Here is a 17,446-nt window from a genome sequence, read left to right on the forward strand (position 1 = left end):
TTAAACCTGAGGAAGAAAATTGTGTGGGTTTGTTTTTAAACTCACGTGAGAGAACGAAATCCTGGTAAGCAGAAGCAGGAAGGTGTCCTTTTGGGAGTTCACAAACTGAGCAGGGACACTTGTGGGTTTTTTTTTTCTGATGAGTAAGACTTGTATTTCCTAATGCTAATGAATTGTTGTGACTGGAAAGGGAGAAAGTTGCAGAACAGATAAGCCCTGGTTTTGTTTCTTACCACATTAGTGTGTTTTTATTTGAATACCTCGTACTGGAGATCGCTGAGCTGCACACGGTGAGGTGGAATCCTGCTTGGTAATGAGGCACGTTCCCACGGAAAGCTCCGGGAAGTGAATTTACCCGAGGTGTGAGCGAGCTGAAAATGCTCCGGGAATGGGGGATCCCGGTCAGAGCTGTGCGAGCCCTCATCTCAATCCTTGTTTGAACACCCGTTTATTTACACCTCAGCTTGGCACGGCATCACAGCCCCCAGGGAAGAGAGGAGAAGTGCGGGAATGGCAATAAGGACGTGGTTTGACGCTGCAGAAATGCTGACACCGTGCCCGTGGGAAGGGACTTTCCTTCCCAGCCCTTAGGGATCACCTCGGCATGAGCCCTCTCTGATCACTGACTACAACGCTCAGTTCTGATTATTTCGACTGGAAGTATTTAACTTGATTTTTTTTTCAGTTTTTGGTTCATTTAGTTTCTTTTTAACACTGGGATTTGAAGTACTCATCATCTTTGGTGCTTTGAGGTGTCCTGGAGCTGGTGATGCTCCTGGAACAGCTTTTTCATTCTCTTCTCAAAGCAGGAAGCTTTTAGCTTTGCACAAATCCTGATTTTCCCAAAAAAATATCCATAATGAGTATTTCCCTCTGATACAGAGAGCTGGGAGAGTGTCAAATGTGTGAGGATTTACTTAAGTTGCTGGTCAGAAGTAGCTGGTGCTGCCTGATGCACTCAGGTCTGGGTTTAAAAACACAAATAGTCATAAATCACTCCCCACATGGACAGAACCTGCTCTGAACTGGATGTTTGTGTGTGGGCTGTGCATTCATAACCTGTGGTTGAACCCTCAGAGTTCCTTACAAACGAGAGGCTTTGTAGAACAAAGAAACCCAGACAGCAGTGAGTAAAGCAGCAGGTCAACAGAGGATAACTTCAGCTCCAGCCATGCAAATATTCTGTAAAACAGAAATCCCTCTGAAGGACTGCATGGGAATCCAAGTGAGAAACTCCCAGGGTTACATTTCCATGCCAAACCAGGTGAAATGAAGGCTGCAAGTTTTGCTAAGGAGAGGAATTGGGTTTGTTTGGCTAAAATCAACTGGGTTATCTGCTGGGAAACAGAATTGCCAGTGTAAGTTATTCCTCAGTCAGAGTTAAGCACCTGTATTTATTTACTTACTTGGGGAGTACTTGGAGACTGCTGAGATTACTGAAGTATGTTTGGCATTAGGCAGCGAAATGCTGCCTTGTGATTTTTATTCAGAGTTTTGTGGGAGATCTTTCCCTACCTTGATCTTTTCTCCCTCCCTCTCTCCAGTCCCACTGCCCTGTGCAGGGATGTCCCTCCCAAGTGCACATTTCAGTTCCATTTCCCAGCCATTATTTCAGTTCTCAGCTTTATCCTTTATCCTCGCTGTGCCATCACCTGCAGAATGTCTGTCCCTGTTTAATGTCCCCTTTGATACCTGTGAATCAGAATTCACCCTGAGCACCGGGGAGCTCTTAAACTGAGTTTCATTTGTTGTGGCTGAAGTTAAACAGCAGCAGGATTTGCTCTTCGGTCTCCACCTCACGAGCAGTTTATTAGGGCTTATCACATTAACACCTATCAGCAAACCTGTCCCAAGTGCTTGGGATATCAGCTTAGCCCGGGACAAATGTCACCGATCTCCGAGTGCTCTTAAGACAGAGCTGAGCCAGAATAAGCGATCTGCAGGTAGAGAGGACACTGTTTTTTGGGGTTTTGATAAAGGATGGGACAGCAGATCATCCTTCCTTTCCGTGGGGGTGGAGAAGCGGTGTCACCCCCGGGTTAGATGGTTCAGCGCTATCTTAACTCCACACGGGTAATTGAGATAAAGGCGAGTTTTTGCTGCAGGCCAGAGGCTGCTCGGGGTCAGCGAGCCGGGCTGGCACAGCTGCCCCGGCAGCTTTGGGTGCCCTGGCCCTGCAGCACAATGGGAGCTGTTAATTGAGTCACACCTCGGCTCATTATGCAGAACTTTCCCTGCTGGGAAGGGCTCCTCGGCAGGAGGGAATCCCTGGCAGAGCTCGGGACAGCGCTGGGGAATCTCTTGCTCTGCTCCAGGCTCAGATTCCTCGGGCAAGTCTTTCCTTTTCCTTCAGTTTAAGGAAATCTTGGGAAAAACCAGCTCGGGCTTCCTTGGATTTCCCAGTGCTCCTGCTTGGCAGAACTGAGCAGGAAGCAGCTTGGTGCAGTTTCTGTTTTGACTGAAACCGGTTGAAATGTCCTGCTTGAACAATTTGGATCAGCAGACATTAAAGCTGCTTACAGTAACCTGTGTTCTTAACTGTTTTTTGTAAGAAAGATAAATTTGACTGATGCTAGATGTTCAAAAGGTTATTTGTAATTTATTTTGCCAACAAGGCTAATAAACAATGCTTTGTTTATGCCATATCATCTTTATCATTCAACACTTCCATTTTCGGAAGCATATTTAATAATCTACATATTAACACATTACATATTAATATTAACGTATTAAATATCAATATTAACATATTGCATATTAATATTAACATTTTTAATATTTACATAAACTTTGGGTATCCTAAAAGCCAGCGGTGCTGAAGATCAGTTGTAGAACTGAAGTTTCTATATCAAGGAGAGAAGACTGAATTCCTGAACTGAATTCCTGTGTATAAAAGGGTTTGAGAAGTAGGAAGAATAATTTAGTGAGACTGAAAGTTTTATCAATATAGACTGTCATAATTTTGAAAGTAATGTTGGCTAGTTCCAAGTCAAATAAATAAAGTATTTGAGAATATGCTATTTTAAAATCCCTAATTGCTGATGTATAATAATCACAATACAGTGGGGATGAAGGTGTTGGATAAAATTCTCTCCCTGTCCATGGCAGATGAAGTGCTGTAAATGTGAAGCAGCAGAAATTTGCAGCAGAAAAAAATCAGAGTTCTTAATTCCCCCGATTTCCTTAGTGCAATTCTCACTGTGATTAACACATTTACACCTCTGCTCTCTCGAGTTTGGGTGCCCAGCCCCTCCCCATTGGCAGAACTGTTCTCTGCAGGATGTTTTTGTGTCATCCTCAGTTAAAGATTTGCTCAGCTTGCCTGGTGAGGCTCTGCCCAGTCGGTAAAATGCCATTTTCCCATCAGTTCCCATATCAATAATCTCCTTTTTGCTGCTGTCCCCTGGGTGCTTCATGCACGGAGCAGTTCTCAGCCAGCACAAACACTTCCTCCCCCTTTCTGTGCTCGTTTCTCTTGTTTACATTGCAATTCCTAATTTGTTTTTCTCAGCTTTGTGCCGTGTCTCTGGCTGCACTCACACTTGGTGCATCTCAGACCAGTGTGTGTTGCATAAAACAAACTGTTTTACTTTGAAACAACATCCCGGTGCTTCCCTGTGCCAGACTTGGATGGAAACAAACCACTCTGTCTCTGGATAATTAAGGGAGACAGTGATACTGCAGAAAGTAAAAATAAAAAAGTAATTTATGTTGCTGGAGTTAAAGATATTTGGGTTGATTTCTATCAATTATTGTACATGTGTTTTAATTTCTCTAACCTTTTCCTAAGTTACAAGCAATCTTTGACATTGTTTTTAATTCTAAAATCAGGGATTTCTCTGTGGTTTCTCCAGTATTCCAGGTAGCATCACTTTGGCAACAAAAACACCATTTGTTTAAAAACTGTAAAATCCAAATTCCCTGCTGTAGGTGCACACACCTCAATGAAATAAAACCTCTGGCTGTTAATCCTGGGCTGAGGTGAAATGCAGAGTGCAGAGGAGAGGTGCTGGCAGAATTTGCAGCTCTCCCTGCTGCCAGGATTTCTGTGACTCACGGTCACGAGGAGGTGTTGGTGTGTGCAGCCAGCCCCCAACACAATTTGGCTTCTGGGGGTGATGTTTGGGTTAGTAAAAGGCAAAGGTGGGGAGTCTCAGCCTTTAAAAATGCATGAAAAATGAGAATATTTCTAAAATATTTCTATTTTTGCCATCCTGCTTTGACTGGGATAATCAAAATCCTTAATGGAATCATTTTCTGCCTTCTGAGTGATACCAGTGTATCCCACTTTGGACTACATGTTATATTATTTGTAACAAAGCTTTTTTAGGAAAAAAATAATCCCACTCTTCAGTAACCAGGAATTTTTCATCTAGTGCCACAAACAGCTTTTTTCAAAAGGATTTTTAAATAATTCAATTTATTGTTATAATCATAATTTGATTTTAAGTAATTAGTATGTATTCATGGTTTGGTAGACTGGGAATTGTGTAAATAATTGTAGCTCTAAAATGCAGAGTTTTAATTGCTGTGGGGTTTTTGACATTTCATAGACAGTGACAGTTGTGTGTCCATATGTTCATAAACAGTGAATAATCATTATTTCCAGGGATGAGAGATTGCTCATGCTCTCAGGCATCACTGCTGTCCCATTCAGGCTGATATTTGGGATATCTCACAGTTGTTTCACGTCCAATTTGACATGGAATGGTTGAAATTGCATTATTTCCTGGGTCAGTAAGAGCAGCCAACCCTTGGTACATTTTTTTTTTTTACCTGTAATCACAATTCAGCAGCCTGGAAGGCCAGTGTGGGGCAGGTGGTTCTTGTGATTATTTTTTTTTTTAAGAAAGGGTGGGGGGTATCATGTTGGAAAAATTTGATATGGCCAAAAGAAACTGAGAAGTGGTTCCACAATCCCTTTCCATTCTTTCTTGAGGGTTTTCTCCAGCTTCCTTCCACTGAGTGTTGGAAACTCCTTAGAGACACTCAGTGGAGTTGAAAGGGTTAACTGCACAAGAAAACAAAAGCTGCTGCTGGAGTTTACACTTTTGGGAATCTTCTCTAAAAAAAGTGTCTGTGTGCAGAGAGGGAGGAGATGGGGCTGAGGCTTTCCAAGGCAGGGAGGCTCCTGACCAAATTAGCTTTTGAGCTTCCTGACACTTTTCTCTGGAAGTGCTGTCAAGAGGTGTTACTCACTGTGCTTGAGACTTTGCAAGATGAGTCTGCACATTTCCAACTCCAGCTCTGTACTTCCAGCTTCTGAATCCCAGTATTAAAGATAAAACCACCTTTTTTAAAATTTCACAATTTAATATAATGTCAAACAAGTGAAATATTTAGACTTTGGTACATTTTAATTGTTTTCTTTGTTTTAATTCTGTTCCTGGTGCAGGTAGATTGGAAAGCTGACTCCAGGTTGGCCTGGAAATAACTTATTTTAATAAATTCACTTTTCCATCCTACTTGTATGGAGAGCTGTGGGGTTAAAGCAGTGAAACAACCCAAAGAGGTGGAGCTTTGCTTGTATGGTGTAGTTTTAAGAAATGAAGAAGGAAACAGATAAAAAAGCTTTAGGATTGAATTTGTCTAAGGGTTTGTATCCAATATGGAATTGCTCACTGGAGTTTGATATTTAAGGTGAAATTTTCAGTGTGGAAATGCTGTTCAGCTTGCAGTTATTGAAAGTTTGATAAAGTCTGTTTCTCAGAGATTACTTGAGGGTGGCAACAGGAGATTTAAAGATTAAGGAAAACCCAGCCTGGTCTGTAGGGTCCAAGTGCTCTGGTTTTTGGGATAAAAGGAAATAGGAGCAGTGGGGGACATCCCACTCATGGCAGGGGTTGGAATGAGAGGATTTCAACCCAAACCATTCTGTGATTCTGTGATATTGGTGAAAAATATCTAAAAAGTACCATTCAGTATTGATCATGTTCCACTTAAAGCTTAACAGAAATAACTTCAGGCTAATAGGATCAATAGCTGTTGATCTATTCCTTTTGTTGGACTCTTTTGTAGAGAAGAAAGTTGAGGGAGAATCTGGGATCTGTGGAGTTTCAGGGATGAAGGGAATGGTGAGGTGAAGGAAGTGAAGATTCCTTGCTCTCAGCTGGCTCTGAATGCCTGCAGCCAAAACTGAATATTTTATATACCAGGATTGCAGGAATTTTAGGGTTTTTCCCTCCTGAGAAAAAATAGAAGGAAGGATTGGGGTGTCTCAGAGGGCTCAGAGAGCAGCTCTGGTTTAATGTGTAGAAGTGTTCAGGCAGCAGGGTTACACACACTAAACATTTACATCTCTCTAATACTGTTGGTTGAAGAAATAGCCCAGTCTAAGCTGTGTTTGTTTGAAATTTTGTCTTCATACTGGAGAGTGCTTTTTAAGGAATTAATGGGTAATCACTCTTTGTCAGGGGCTCCTTTTTATTCCCATGGCAGCAGTTCTGTTTGCTGTCATCACTGGTTCTCTAATGCTCCCTTATTTCGTGTAAGACCTTTGGATCTGCCTTCCTGCACAACAAAGTGTGAGCTTAAAATACTGTGTGTCTTTCCAAACCATAAGAAAAAAGTGAAAACTAGGCCAAAAGTTGTATTGGTAATAAATCTATCTGGAAAAACACTTCAGGTTTAATAAATTCATTTAATTAGCCCAGCTTTCATATAAAAAAATTTGTTTAAACAGAATTGTTTCAGGAGTTAAAGTTGAAATGTTCCAGCAGAAAGATTTGAGGTTTTCCCCCCTAATTTTAAAATTGACACAGCTTATCTCAGTGTTTTGGAGCTCTGCTGTTTGATTGAGGAGTGCTGAAATGTCTGTTTGAAAGCTGTGCTCTGCTCCAAGGCTTTTTCTAGTGAAATGAGTCCTAGCACCTATTGTCAGCCTTCCTTGGAACTGTGTGTGTGCTCACTGCAGTGTTCCAACCCTGAGAACCTCAATTCCTCATCTCAATTACCCTTGAATGGCTGCACAACCAAAAGGTGCTGTGAGTTTTGGACAGATCAAACCCTCCTTTAACTCTGTGCTGTTGGTACACAGCTCCAGGGACAGCAGTTGAAAGCAGCCCAGTAATGAATCCATTTTTGTGCACTTGAATTACTCAGCACTGCCAAGCTCTCCAAGCCACGTTTTAATGGTGAAATGACAGATTTACTCAGTGTGGAGTAACTCAGGCACATCACAGCAGCTATTGGATTGCATGCTTGTCTTAATTCTAATAGCACTCACTTGGGAGCCTGATTGATTTAATGTTGCTTCATCTGCTGCAGGAGATTCCCAAAGCTGCTCTGATTTTGCAGGAATTGCATTATTTGTGTCTGTGTAAATCTTAACAATTAAAAGGAGATCATTTATTAAATATTTGAGAAGGGTTTTCTTTCACTCCCCCTTTTTTAAAAATAGCATTCTGTAGAATTGAAGAGGAAGAAATCTTGTTCTTGAGAGAATTTCCAAGTGGGTAACAGGGTGTGTGAGTGGCAGGCAGCCCTGTGTGCCAGGCTGCAGTGCCAGCCAGGCCCTGGAATGCTGGCACCTTCCCATTGCTGCTGTTGGTCCTGGCCTCTTGGGAGTGTGAACCGTGGGGAGGGGCACCCAGAGCAGCAAAGCTCGGTTTGTATGTGTGTTTTCTCCTGCTCAAACAAGAGCTTTTCCCAGCAGTGCCTGTGTGGGAGTGGCTGGGGACAACCTGCAACAGGCTGAGTGAGCTCCCATGGATCTGTGACAGAGCTGAGCTTGGATTCCCAGTGGATATTCTGCCCATCCTCCCTCCCCTCAAATCTGGGAAACTGTGGGGAGGAACAGTAAAAGCAGAATGAAACCTTCACTCCTGTTCCAACAGCATGTGCTGGAGGTTGTGCTTTGCTCAGTTATATTGGATTTGGAGAAGTTGGGATTTCATTTTCCCCAAGGGTCTGAGATGTGGCCTGGTGAGGAATGTCACTGTCCTGGACACACAAAGGCAGCCTGGCCTTGCTGTCTTAGCATGAGACAGTTTTTAGTGGGTTAAATTTTAAAATTTAACATGAAAAGTGTTTCAAGAGGGAAGTTACAGCTTAGCTCTGACTTGCAACAGTGGATGGTTGTCACTGAGTTAACTAATAAATTAGCTATAAAATTATGTGGAGAAAAAAAAATCTTTAAACTGCTGCATTTATTATGATCTCTCTTTCACCTGAAGTGATCCTGTGGAATTTGTGACTTTTGTCCCATAAGAATAAAATGAAGTGATACCTGTTTGGGGAGTCCTTGCTTTTCTGGTGTTATTCTGTGAGAACTCTTCTTCCTATTGTTCTTAACTTGCTGAACTTCTAAAAGCAGGCCAGTGAGGATTGCTGGATAGACAGGAATGATGAAATTTGCAGTTCCTTTGACTTTAAAGGCCTGATCTTACATACATTTTCTTTCTGACAGGTTTGGGTGGGTTTGGCTTTCCCCAACCCTAATTTTCTGCTGAAGTTATTTAGTGGAGTTTCAGTGTTTGACTTTTTCCCAGTCTGGTGGAAGGTGTGGGCTGTGTCTGAACAAAGGCTTCTCTTCATCTGTTTGTAGTTTTAAGATTCCCACCCTAAAAGATGGAGAACACATCCTGGGAGCAAGCATCCTGCTTGTTCTAAAACCCAGCAAAGCCTCCACTCTGTTATCCTGTAGGAAAACAACGGGAGAAGAGGCTGATTGTCTTTATATGCACTTTGTCCACTGATACTGAAATCACCTCTCCCCTTTTCCCCTTGCAGGAACATCATTTGCAACGGGCAATCTCAGCACAGCAAGTTTTCAGAGAAAAGAAGGAGAGCATGGTTATCCCAGTCCCTGAAGCAGAGAGCAATGTCAACTACTACAATCGTTTGTACAAAGGAGAGTTCAAGCAACCAAAGCAGTTCATTCACATCCAACGTGAGTGCAAACCCTTGGGGTTCTCCTTTTTCACCTGAGTAACCTTGGCATGGAGGGCACAGTGGTCAGGAGGTGGGAGTTCTCAGAAATCCATGTACAGATGTGAATTCCAATGGCTTCTCAAATTCTGGAAGAATTGACAGTGCTGGTGAAGGTTTTGCTGCTGGGTTTGTTTCTGGTGCTGTGTCCATGTGCTGAGCCTCATCCTGGCTCTTGGGTTTCCAGGATTTTTGATCCAGCCTCATTTGTTGTGTTTTTTTCCTTCCTAGTCCTGAGAAGGAATAGCTGGAGCAGGAGAGAGGGGGTGTTGCTCACCTGTGAACTCCAGAGTTCCCTCTCAGTGCAGATCCATAAACCAGAGGAGTTTTTGTGTGAAATCATTGTCCTGCTGCTCACAGTAGAGTTCTGGCAGGGCAGCTGTGCTGCCACAGGGTTCAGGCTGCTCTGGGTGACACTTCTGAGTTTGGCTAAAACTGAGGAATTCCATTTCAGCAGAGAACTGAGTTTATTTTATAGATAAAACAAAATATTCTGCATGAGCTTAGCTTGTGTCTTACAGGATCTCATTAATCCAAACTTGTGGGCTGTGGATTAATTCTGCCACTTCTTTTGGTTGTTATTGTGTTGACAAGTGACACTTTCACAGTTCAGTTGTTCCTTGGCACACAGTTGATGTTTGTCCTTTGCAGGATGTGGTTCAGGGGGTCATTTGGTCACTTGGATTCCTCCCAGGAGTTACCTTGCAGCAAAACCTTTGATTCAATTCTTGCATCATTTCCCACCAGCGTGGTGAAGTGTCCCAGTTTTTCCATTTATTTACAAAATAGGAGATTTTAGAAATAATGTGCTCAGGGTCCTTTGTGATGCAATAGAGACCATAGAGGTGATGGGGAAAATCAACTAAAAGAATTTTTCTCTCCTTAATAAAAGAAACAAGCTTGGAAGCAAGGCAGGCTGAGTGAACTGAAACTGAGCTGCTGGTGGAGGAATGTATTTTATTCTGTTCTTTGTTGGACACTGCCAGAAACACTGTGAATACTGTTAATAAACATGTCTAAAATGTTCAATATATTGTGCCAAAATTTTCTTTGTCTTGTTGAGACTCACAGTCTTTCTGGACAGAATTACAGAAGGTATTTGAGCTGAAGATAAATATCAGATACTGCTCCAAGATAATTTTTCCCACATATTCTGGATGGAGTAGGTGTGATACAAGGCAGCTTTATGCTACATAAACTGCTTAGAAATTCTGTTTTAATGCTCAAAGCACAAATTGCAGCAATACCCACTTTGGCCAGGGAAGTTATGTAAACTGATGGAAAATGCCAGGACACATAGTATAATCCACACTTACTGCTGGGTATTTCTGGCAAATTATGTTTTGCTGGGATTCTGGTAACCTAAGTTTTTAAGATTTTTTACAGCCATTTATTTAGATCAGTGGTTCCAAGCAAAGTAAAGTTAATTTCTTTGTGAAGCCTGCAACAACACAGGTGATACTGAGCTGAAAAAACCTTAAACAATTCTAATTATTCCAGCATGCTTCCTAATTTCCAAATAATATTTGTAACATCAATAACATAAAGATACATTTAAATTACTGATAATTAGGGAGAGATGAACTTGGTAAACTTGGACCTAAATTAGAGCTGAGGGGATGGAAAACAAGTGTCCCCTCACAGAAACCATGAAACAATGCTGTTATTAAGTGGGGAGTGAGCAGTCATCCTTAAAATGAACTTTTTGGCAGAAAGTTTATCTTTCATTTCTTGGTGTCCCTCTGTATTTCTCAGTTTGCTGCCTGGGTGCTGCTGTTGGCTCAGAGGGTGGCAGGGCTGTGGTTTGCTGGGGAGGGAAGGCACTGGGAGCTCTGGGAACTCAGTGAGTGTGGAACCACAGCCTTAATTTAGTTAGCTCAATGAAATGAGTTCATTTGGTTAAGTTAAACCAGTTCAGTGGAACTTCACTGAGAAACAAATTGCATTGGTGTGAGTTGGTATAAACTCAGCTCCTAGGGGAGCTTGAGTAAACAAAAAAGCAAATCCCTCTGGCAGGTGCTGCAGGGAGTGGGTGGAGTGGCACAGGGTGGAACTGGGATTGTGTTTGCAACAGCAATGAGCATTCCTGGAGAAACTTCCCACTGGGGTCACTGGGATGTTGTGATTGCAGCAGCAATGAGTGAATCCTGAGCATTCCTGGAGAAACTTCCCACTGGGGTCACTGGGATGTTGTGTTTGCAGCAGCAATGAGCATTCCTGGAGAAACTTCCCACTGGGGTCACTGGGATGTTGTGTTTGCAGCAGCACTGAGCATTCCTGGAGAAACTTCCCACTGGGGTCACTGGGGCCTGTGTGACAGTGCCCTGTAGAAAAGCAGATATTCTGGAGGAGAAAGGCTGGATTCATGCTGAGTCAGGAGAATGCCCCAGGATTTAGCAGGAGGTGTCCATGTGGGCTGGTTCTCCTGCAGGGCAGCTCCCCACTGCCAGGGCAGGGAGTGATGGATGATTCCATCCATGGCACATAAACACCTGGGTCTTGTGATGGCTCTGGGAGCCAGGGAGCTGCCACACTGCAGGCCAGCTCCAGGGTGAAAAATGGCTTTTTCTGGAACAATTTCAGTTCACTCAGTGCTTGGGGGAAGAAGGAAACTGGTAATTAAGGATGTTGCTGGAAGTGTTTTGAGGAGTGGCAAATGAACATCAGGGAGGAGAGCACTTCCATGGGTGTCCCAGTGGGACAAGCCAGCTTTGGGTGGATAAACCATTTCCTGAGCCCCTCACACCTCCCCAGGCTGCTGAGAGTCTGTGGCCATCCTGCCTGCCCTGAAGCAGGTGCTGCTTCCATCCCCTCAGTGTCATTAACCTGCAAACCCCCCCTCTACCACAACAACAGAACATTGCTGATGACAGAAAAGCATGAGAGGTGGGATCTGTGACAAGGACTGCTGCTGTGCTCACAGGAATGATGGGGGCTGTGTCAGAAAATGAGGCTACATTTGTTTGATGTGTGGTGATCCTGTTGGATGCCTTTTATCATCTTGAATATTGATTAAAATAGTGAGCAGAGAGGGGGAGGGAGCCCTGCTTCCAGCTGAGGTGCTGGGAATGTCCTGCCTTCCCTCCTGGAGACCAGCACTGATATCCACAGTGTGTTCCTGAGGTCATTGGTGTTTTAAAATACTTTTTGATGGAGTGGTTGGGGGTTTTTTTTCCTCTTTTTCCTGGTTGCATCTCCCTTGATCCTGATTTTATTCTGGAAGATGGATGGTTCATGACCTTTTAGTGACTCTTCTTTTCCCATTGTGGAAATGAAGGGAAGGTTACTGGCACTGCTCACAATTTACAGGTGAACTGCATCACATCTGCCCTGCTCACTGATATTCTAGCTTGGAAAAACTGGCTGGAAACACTTTGTCCAGAGGGGATTATTGAATTATCTACTGCCAGGCAATAGGCTGACATCTTTTCTGATGTGACACCAACATCTGCCTGAGGGCAAACAAGCTTTTTGTGGGCTTGAATGGTTTTCAGTGCACATGTGAGCAGTGATCTGCTGGGGAGGCAGCTGTGATGTTGAAAGCTGCAGTTTGCAGTTAATTGTTGGAGAGCTCTTGGTCACATGCCCAGTGACAGCGTCTTAAATAAACTTGCCATGCAACTTGCGTTACTGAATTAATATTGCCAGCAGATTCTGACACATGGTTACAGCCTGTTATTAATTTCTCCTCAAATAAATTGTTGCAGTGTGTGGCAGGTCAGAGAACTCTTGTGGCCCTGTGCTCTGGTCACAGTGGGTACAGTTGGGCAGTGTCTCCTCTGAGAGGGACCAGCTTGAGCTGAAGATGCTGAGGAGCTGCTTTTTAGCCCTTCCCAGTTTCTGTGCCTGAATAAATAAATGCATAAATAAGTGCTGGTGGTGGTTTATTTATTGCTCATTTATTGCACTGGGTCACAGAGAGAGTGATGTTAGGCAAGGCTGAGATGTGGAAGGACCACCTGCCTGTGAGAGGGAAATACTGGGATTTGTTTTAAAGGTTTTTTGTGGTTTTCTTTTGCTCCTGGTTTGCCAAGTTTTTGGTTTAAGGTGCTCTCAGTAGCAGAGGTTTTTAAATTAGCACTTGGTGTAGCCACAAGTGGAGATAAGATAGTGCTGTTTGTCTATTAAGAATAGAAAGTATTTCATCAGGACTATTAGCTGCTGTTATTCCAGTGCTGATTGAATTACTGGGAGTGTTGTACCTGATGTGTCACCCCTTCAGGGTTTTATGAGGTGTACAATTAATGTTTCTATTAACAGCTCTTACTGTCATCTGCAATTTACTCCTATTTGTTGTAAAATTTTATTTCTGCTGTGTTACCTGAATGAGAACTTCCTTCTGCTTTTTTAGGGCCAATAACTTTGTCAAGTATGGGAACTAATTAGCACAATTAGTAATAAAGACATGAGCTTTGCTGAGAACTGAGAGAGCCTGAAGGAATTGTCAGACTCTACATCCACAGCTGAGGTGGTTTTGGAAAAGTAACAATTCCCACAGGATTGGTACAGGATTTCTACAACTACATAAAACAAGAAAAAGTTCAGTCTGTTAAATATTTTAACACTTTAGGTTTGGTGTGCTGTTTCAAAATGGGCAACAGAAATTATATTGGAACTTCAGTGTAAAAGCTTTTTCTCCAAGTCTGGAATTTGATGGAAAATAGTTCTTATTTTACCATGATATTCTGGAGGACCTGTATTGTATCAGGGCTCTTGTTTTGCAAAGATGCATTAAAGTTTCTGTGCTATCACCCCTTCAAGTCACTGAAAATGAAATTTCTTGGATTCCTTTCACATTGGAAGATGGAGACAAGCAAGTTGTACTTTTAACATAAAAAAAGTGTTCTGGCAGAGAGAGGCTGGTCTGGATTTTTCTCACTCACTTCTGATTCCTGATGTGTGTCCAGAGTGTGTCACTTACCCAGCATTTCAATTTCTTGTGTTCCAGCCTTTAATCTGGACAATGAACAGCCAGATTATGATATGGACTCTGAGGATGAGACCCTTCTGAACAGGCTGAACAGGAAGATGGAAATCAAGCCACTGCAGTTTGAAATAATGGTTGACAGACTTGAAAAAGCCAGTTCTAGTCAGGTATGGTGTGAAAAAATCACTGAGAGGTTTTGCTTTCCTGGGGTTTGGTTCTGGGTGGGTGCTTGGTTTTATTTCCTGCTGGCAGAAGTGTGTTTGTGAATCTGCAGAACCACAGAAATCACCTTGTGTCAGTAGTGTAACTTCAGATAAAACTGGTGGGGAAGGAGCTTTTGGGGAAATTTTAATTCTTACCCACAGTGTGTTAGAGACACACAGCTTGTTTTACCACTGTGGGTATGGAACAAGCTTGTGATGATCAGCAGGTACAGAAATGGTTATAAACATCAGAGAATTCAAATTTCTTACACTTGTTTCTGCTGGACATGGACTTGAGGGTTAGAAACACAGACAGTGAATTAACCAGTGTTAAGTCAGATCCTGAGGTGTTCCAGGAGGGCAGTGTCTGCAGAAGGGTCTTACAGCCCAAAATATTCACTGCAAAACTGCACTTGAGGGCTCAGTTTGTGCAAGTCAGGTTTGAAACAGGTGGAATTATTTCCCAGTGAGATGAGGCTTTGGTGGGAGTGAAAATCCTTTGTGGGATCCATGCCTCAGTTCCTTAACCTGATTTAGTTCAGTGCTGGCTGTTAAAAGGTCAAAATATTTTATTAATATTGTATTCTTCTCCACCTTAGAGCAAATTCACAGAGGCAGAGGTTTCTTACTGTGCTAAAAAAATGGGAATGAATGGAAAAAGAGGGAATACATTGGATGGTACTTGTTGAACATGTTCTTGATAAAGACACTCCTGGCTTTCATTCAGGCCATTCTGGTGATCACTTCTCATGGCAATATTCATCCTTCTGCTGCTGATGTCACCTTTCTTTGCTGCAGCAGTGAAGTTAAAATTTGAAGATTCTTTTCAAAAATGAAGTGTTCGAAGAATACAGATTTTTATCTGTAAATGCAAGCAGCTCTTGCAGGTTCTTGGAGGAGGGGAAGTGGCTGCTGGGTTTGAGTGCTGCCTCCCAGTTCCCAATTTACTTCTGGAATATTCAAGGATGTTGTTGGGAATTCCTTCCCTCCTGGGTGTTCTGCTTTAAGCAGGGAGTACAAGGACTCTGCATGCACACAGGCTCAGCTTCACTTTCCCAGCTCTGCACTCAAGGCAGAGTTGATTTTTTTTTTTATAAGAAATATGTTAATGGAAAAAAGGGAGCAAAAGACAAAACTGAAATGATTTCTAAGCAATGTTTGTTCCTTTTTTGAAAAAGCAGTTGAGTGCTTTTCTAATTCTACCATAAATTGCAAAGGTTTTATTCTGCTCTGCCTGGAATTAACACTTGCAGAGTAGCCATGGTTACATTTAGGATTTCCTTACATTTCCAAAATGTGTTGTTTCCTTTTTTTGCTTCTCCTAACGTAGGGACAGGATTTAAGTTTGACACTTTGTAAAGGTGCAAATTAAGTTGTTTAGTTGATATTTTTCAAATGATGGGGCAGATGAAGTGCAGCCTTCTTCTTAAGCAGTTCTAGAGGGACTATTTTCTTTTTATTTAATGAATGGGTTGAAGATGATATGAGCCTGTTAAACTAAGGTACTGTTTAGAGATACTTTTGCTTTTATTTCCATATAAAAAGCTGAACCTAGATTTAATTTTTATCTTTAAATGACCTGTGTAGAACTACCACCTACTGAAATAACTTAGCAAACAAGTGAACAGCTTTGTGTCTCCAGGCTGGAATAAAAGGGATGGGCATTGTCCTGTTCCATCACAAAGTAAATGTTTGGGAGGGAAATAATTAAGAAGTAAATTCATTTCTAGGGGCATCAACATTCAATTGGAAAGAATTACACATTAATAAAGGTTAATCAATAAGAAACATTTTTTTTTTTTTTTTTAGGAAAAAATAGTCAGATTAAAGTGATTCCCAAATCATGACCTGCAGACTGTAGTAAGTTCTTTCTAGCCTATGCTTGTAGTTGTTTCAAAGTGTATTCAGATTTAATGAAAAACTGGTGAAGTTCTAGACCATTGGAGCTGGTTCAGAAAAATTGGGAACTCTTAACTTAGGAAGAACAACTGGTGGCTTCAATTTCCATCGATATTTTTTCATCCCTGTCCTGTGGTGCTGGAAAATACCAAAGTTTATCCACAGAGTGCCCAGTTGGTGTGAGTGTGTGCTGGCTTTCCCTGCACCCCCATCCCAAGTGCAGCTTTTCCCTGTTCCCTGCAGCTTGTGACCCTTCAGGAAGCCAAACTGCTGCTGAATGAGGACGATTACCTGATCAAGGCTGTCTATGACTACTGGGTGAGGAAGCGCAAGAACTGCCGGGGGCCCTCCCTCATCCCCCAGATCAAGCAGGAGAAGAGGGATGGCTCCACCAACAACGACCCCTACGTGGCCTTCCGCAGGAGGACTGAGAAGATGCAGACCAGAAAGGTGACTTGGCACACTCTGCTGCTGGGGTTTTACATTTCTGCCTTGGGAGGGGTCATTTGGATCCCTGGCCGGGATCTTCTGAGTGTTTCATTAGGAAATTTGCAGGTGACACTGAGCTGGGAGTGTGTTGATCTGTTGGAAGGGAGGAGGGCTCTGCAGAGACATTTGGAATGGTTGGATGGATGGGCAGAGTCCAATAGGATGAGGATTAACAAGTCCAAGTGCTGAGTTCTGCACTTTGGCCACAACAACCCCTGCAGTGTTACAGGCTGGGGATGGTGTGGCTGGACAGTGCCCAGGCACAAAGGGACCTGAGCCAGCAGTGTGCCCAGGTGACCAAAAGGCCAATGGCTCCTGGCCTGGACCAGGAATGGTGTGGCCAGCAGGAGCAGGGAGGTCATTGTGCCCCTGGACTCAGCACTGGTGAGGCCACACCTTGAGTGCTGTGTCCAGTTCTGCGCCCCTTGAGACACTTGAGTGTGTCCAGAGGAGGCAACAAGGCTGGGGAGGGGCTGGAACACAAACCTGTGAGGGGCTGGAACACAAACCTGTGAGGGGTCTGGAACACAAACCTGTGAGGGGCTGGAACACAAACCCTGTGAGGGGCTGGAACACAAACCTGTGAGGGGCTGGAACACAAACCCTGTGAGGGGCTGGAACACAAACCTGTGAGGGGCTGGAACACAAACCTGTGAGGGGCTGGAACACAAACCCTGTGAGGGGCTGGAACACAAACCTGTGAGTGCTGGAACACAAACCTGTGAGGGGCTGGAACACAAACCTGTGAGGGGCTGGAACACAAACCTGTGAGTGCTAGAACACAAACCTGTGAGGGGCTGGAACACAAACCTGTGAGTGCTGGAACACAAACCTGTGAGGGGCTGGAACACAAACCTGTGAGTGCTAGAACACAAACCTGTGAGGGGCTGGAACACAAACCTGTGAGGGGTTTGGAACACAAACCTGTGAGGGGCTGGAACACAAACCCTGTGAGGAAGGGCTGAGGGAGCTGGGGTTGTTATCCTGGAGAAGAGGAGAC

The 17,446-nt window shown here is 43.2% G+C and overlaps 1 protein-coding gene across 2 annotated transcripts in view; it reads left to right on the forward strand.

Moving 5' to 3' along the window:
• Positions 1 to 17,446, forward strand: part of EPC2 (enhancer of polycomb homolog 2) — a 34,791-nt gene that overhangs the window by 2,879 nt on the left and 14,466 nt on the right. For both annotated transcript variants that reach the window (XM_033064910.1, XM_033064911.1), the window contains exons 2-4: positions 8,731 to 8,890; positions 13,877 to 14,022; positions 16,201 to 16,407. In XM_033064910.1, the coding sequence (XP_032920801.1) occupies positions 8,731 to 8,890; positions 13,877 to 14,022; positions 16,201 to 16,407 (513 nt within the window). The remainder of the gene's footprint in view (positions 1 to 8,730; positions 8,891 to 13,876; positions 14,023 to 16,200; positions 16,408 to 17,446) is intronic.

Source organism: Catharus ustulatus, chromosome 7, assembly GCF_009819885.2.
Source record: "Catharus ustulatus isolate bCatUst1 chromosome 7, bCatUst1.pri.v2, whole genome shotgun sequence".
In the NCBI taxonomy this organism is placed as follows: Eukaryota; Metazoa; Chordata; class Aves; order Passeriformes; family Turdidae; genus Catharus; species Catharus ustulatus.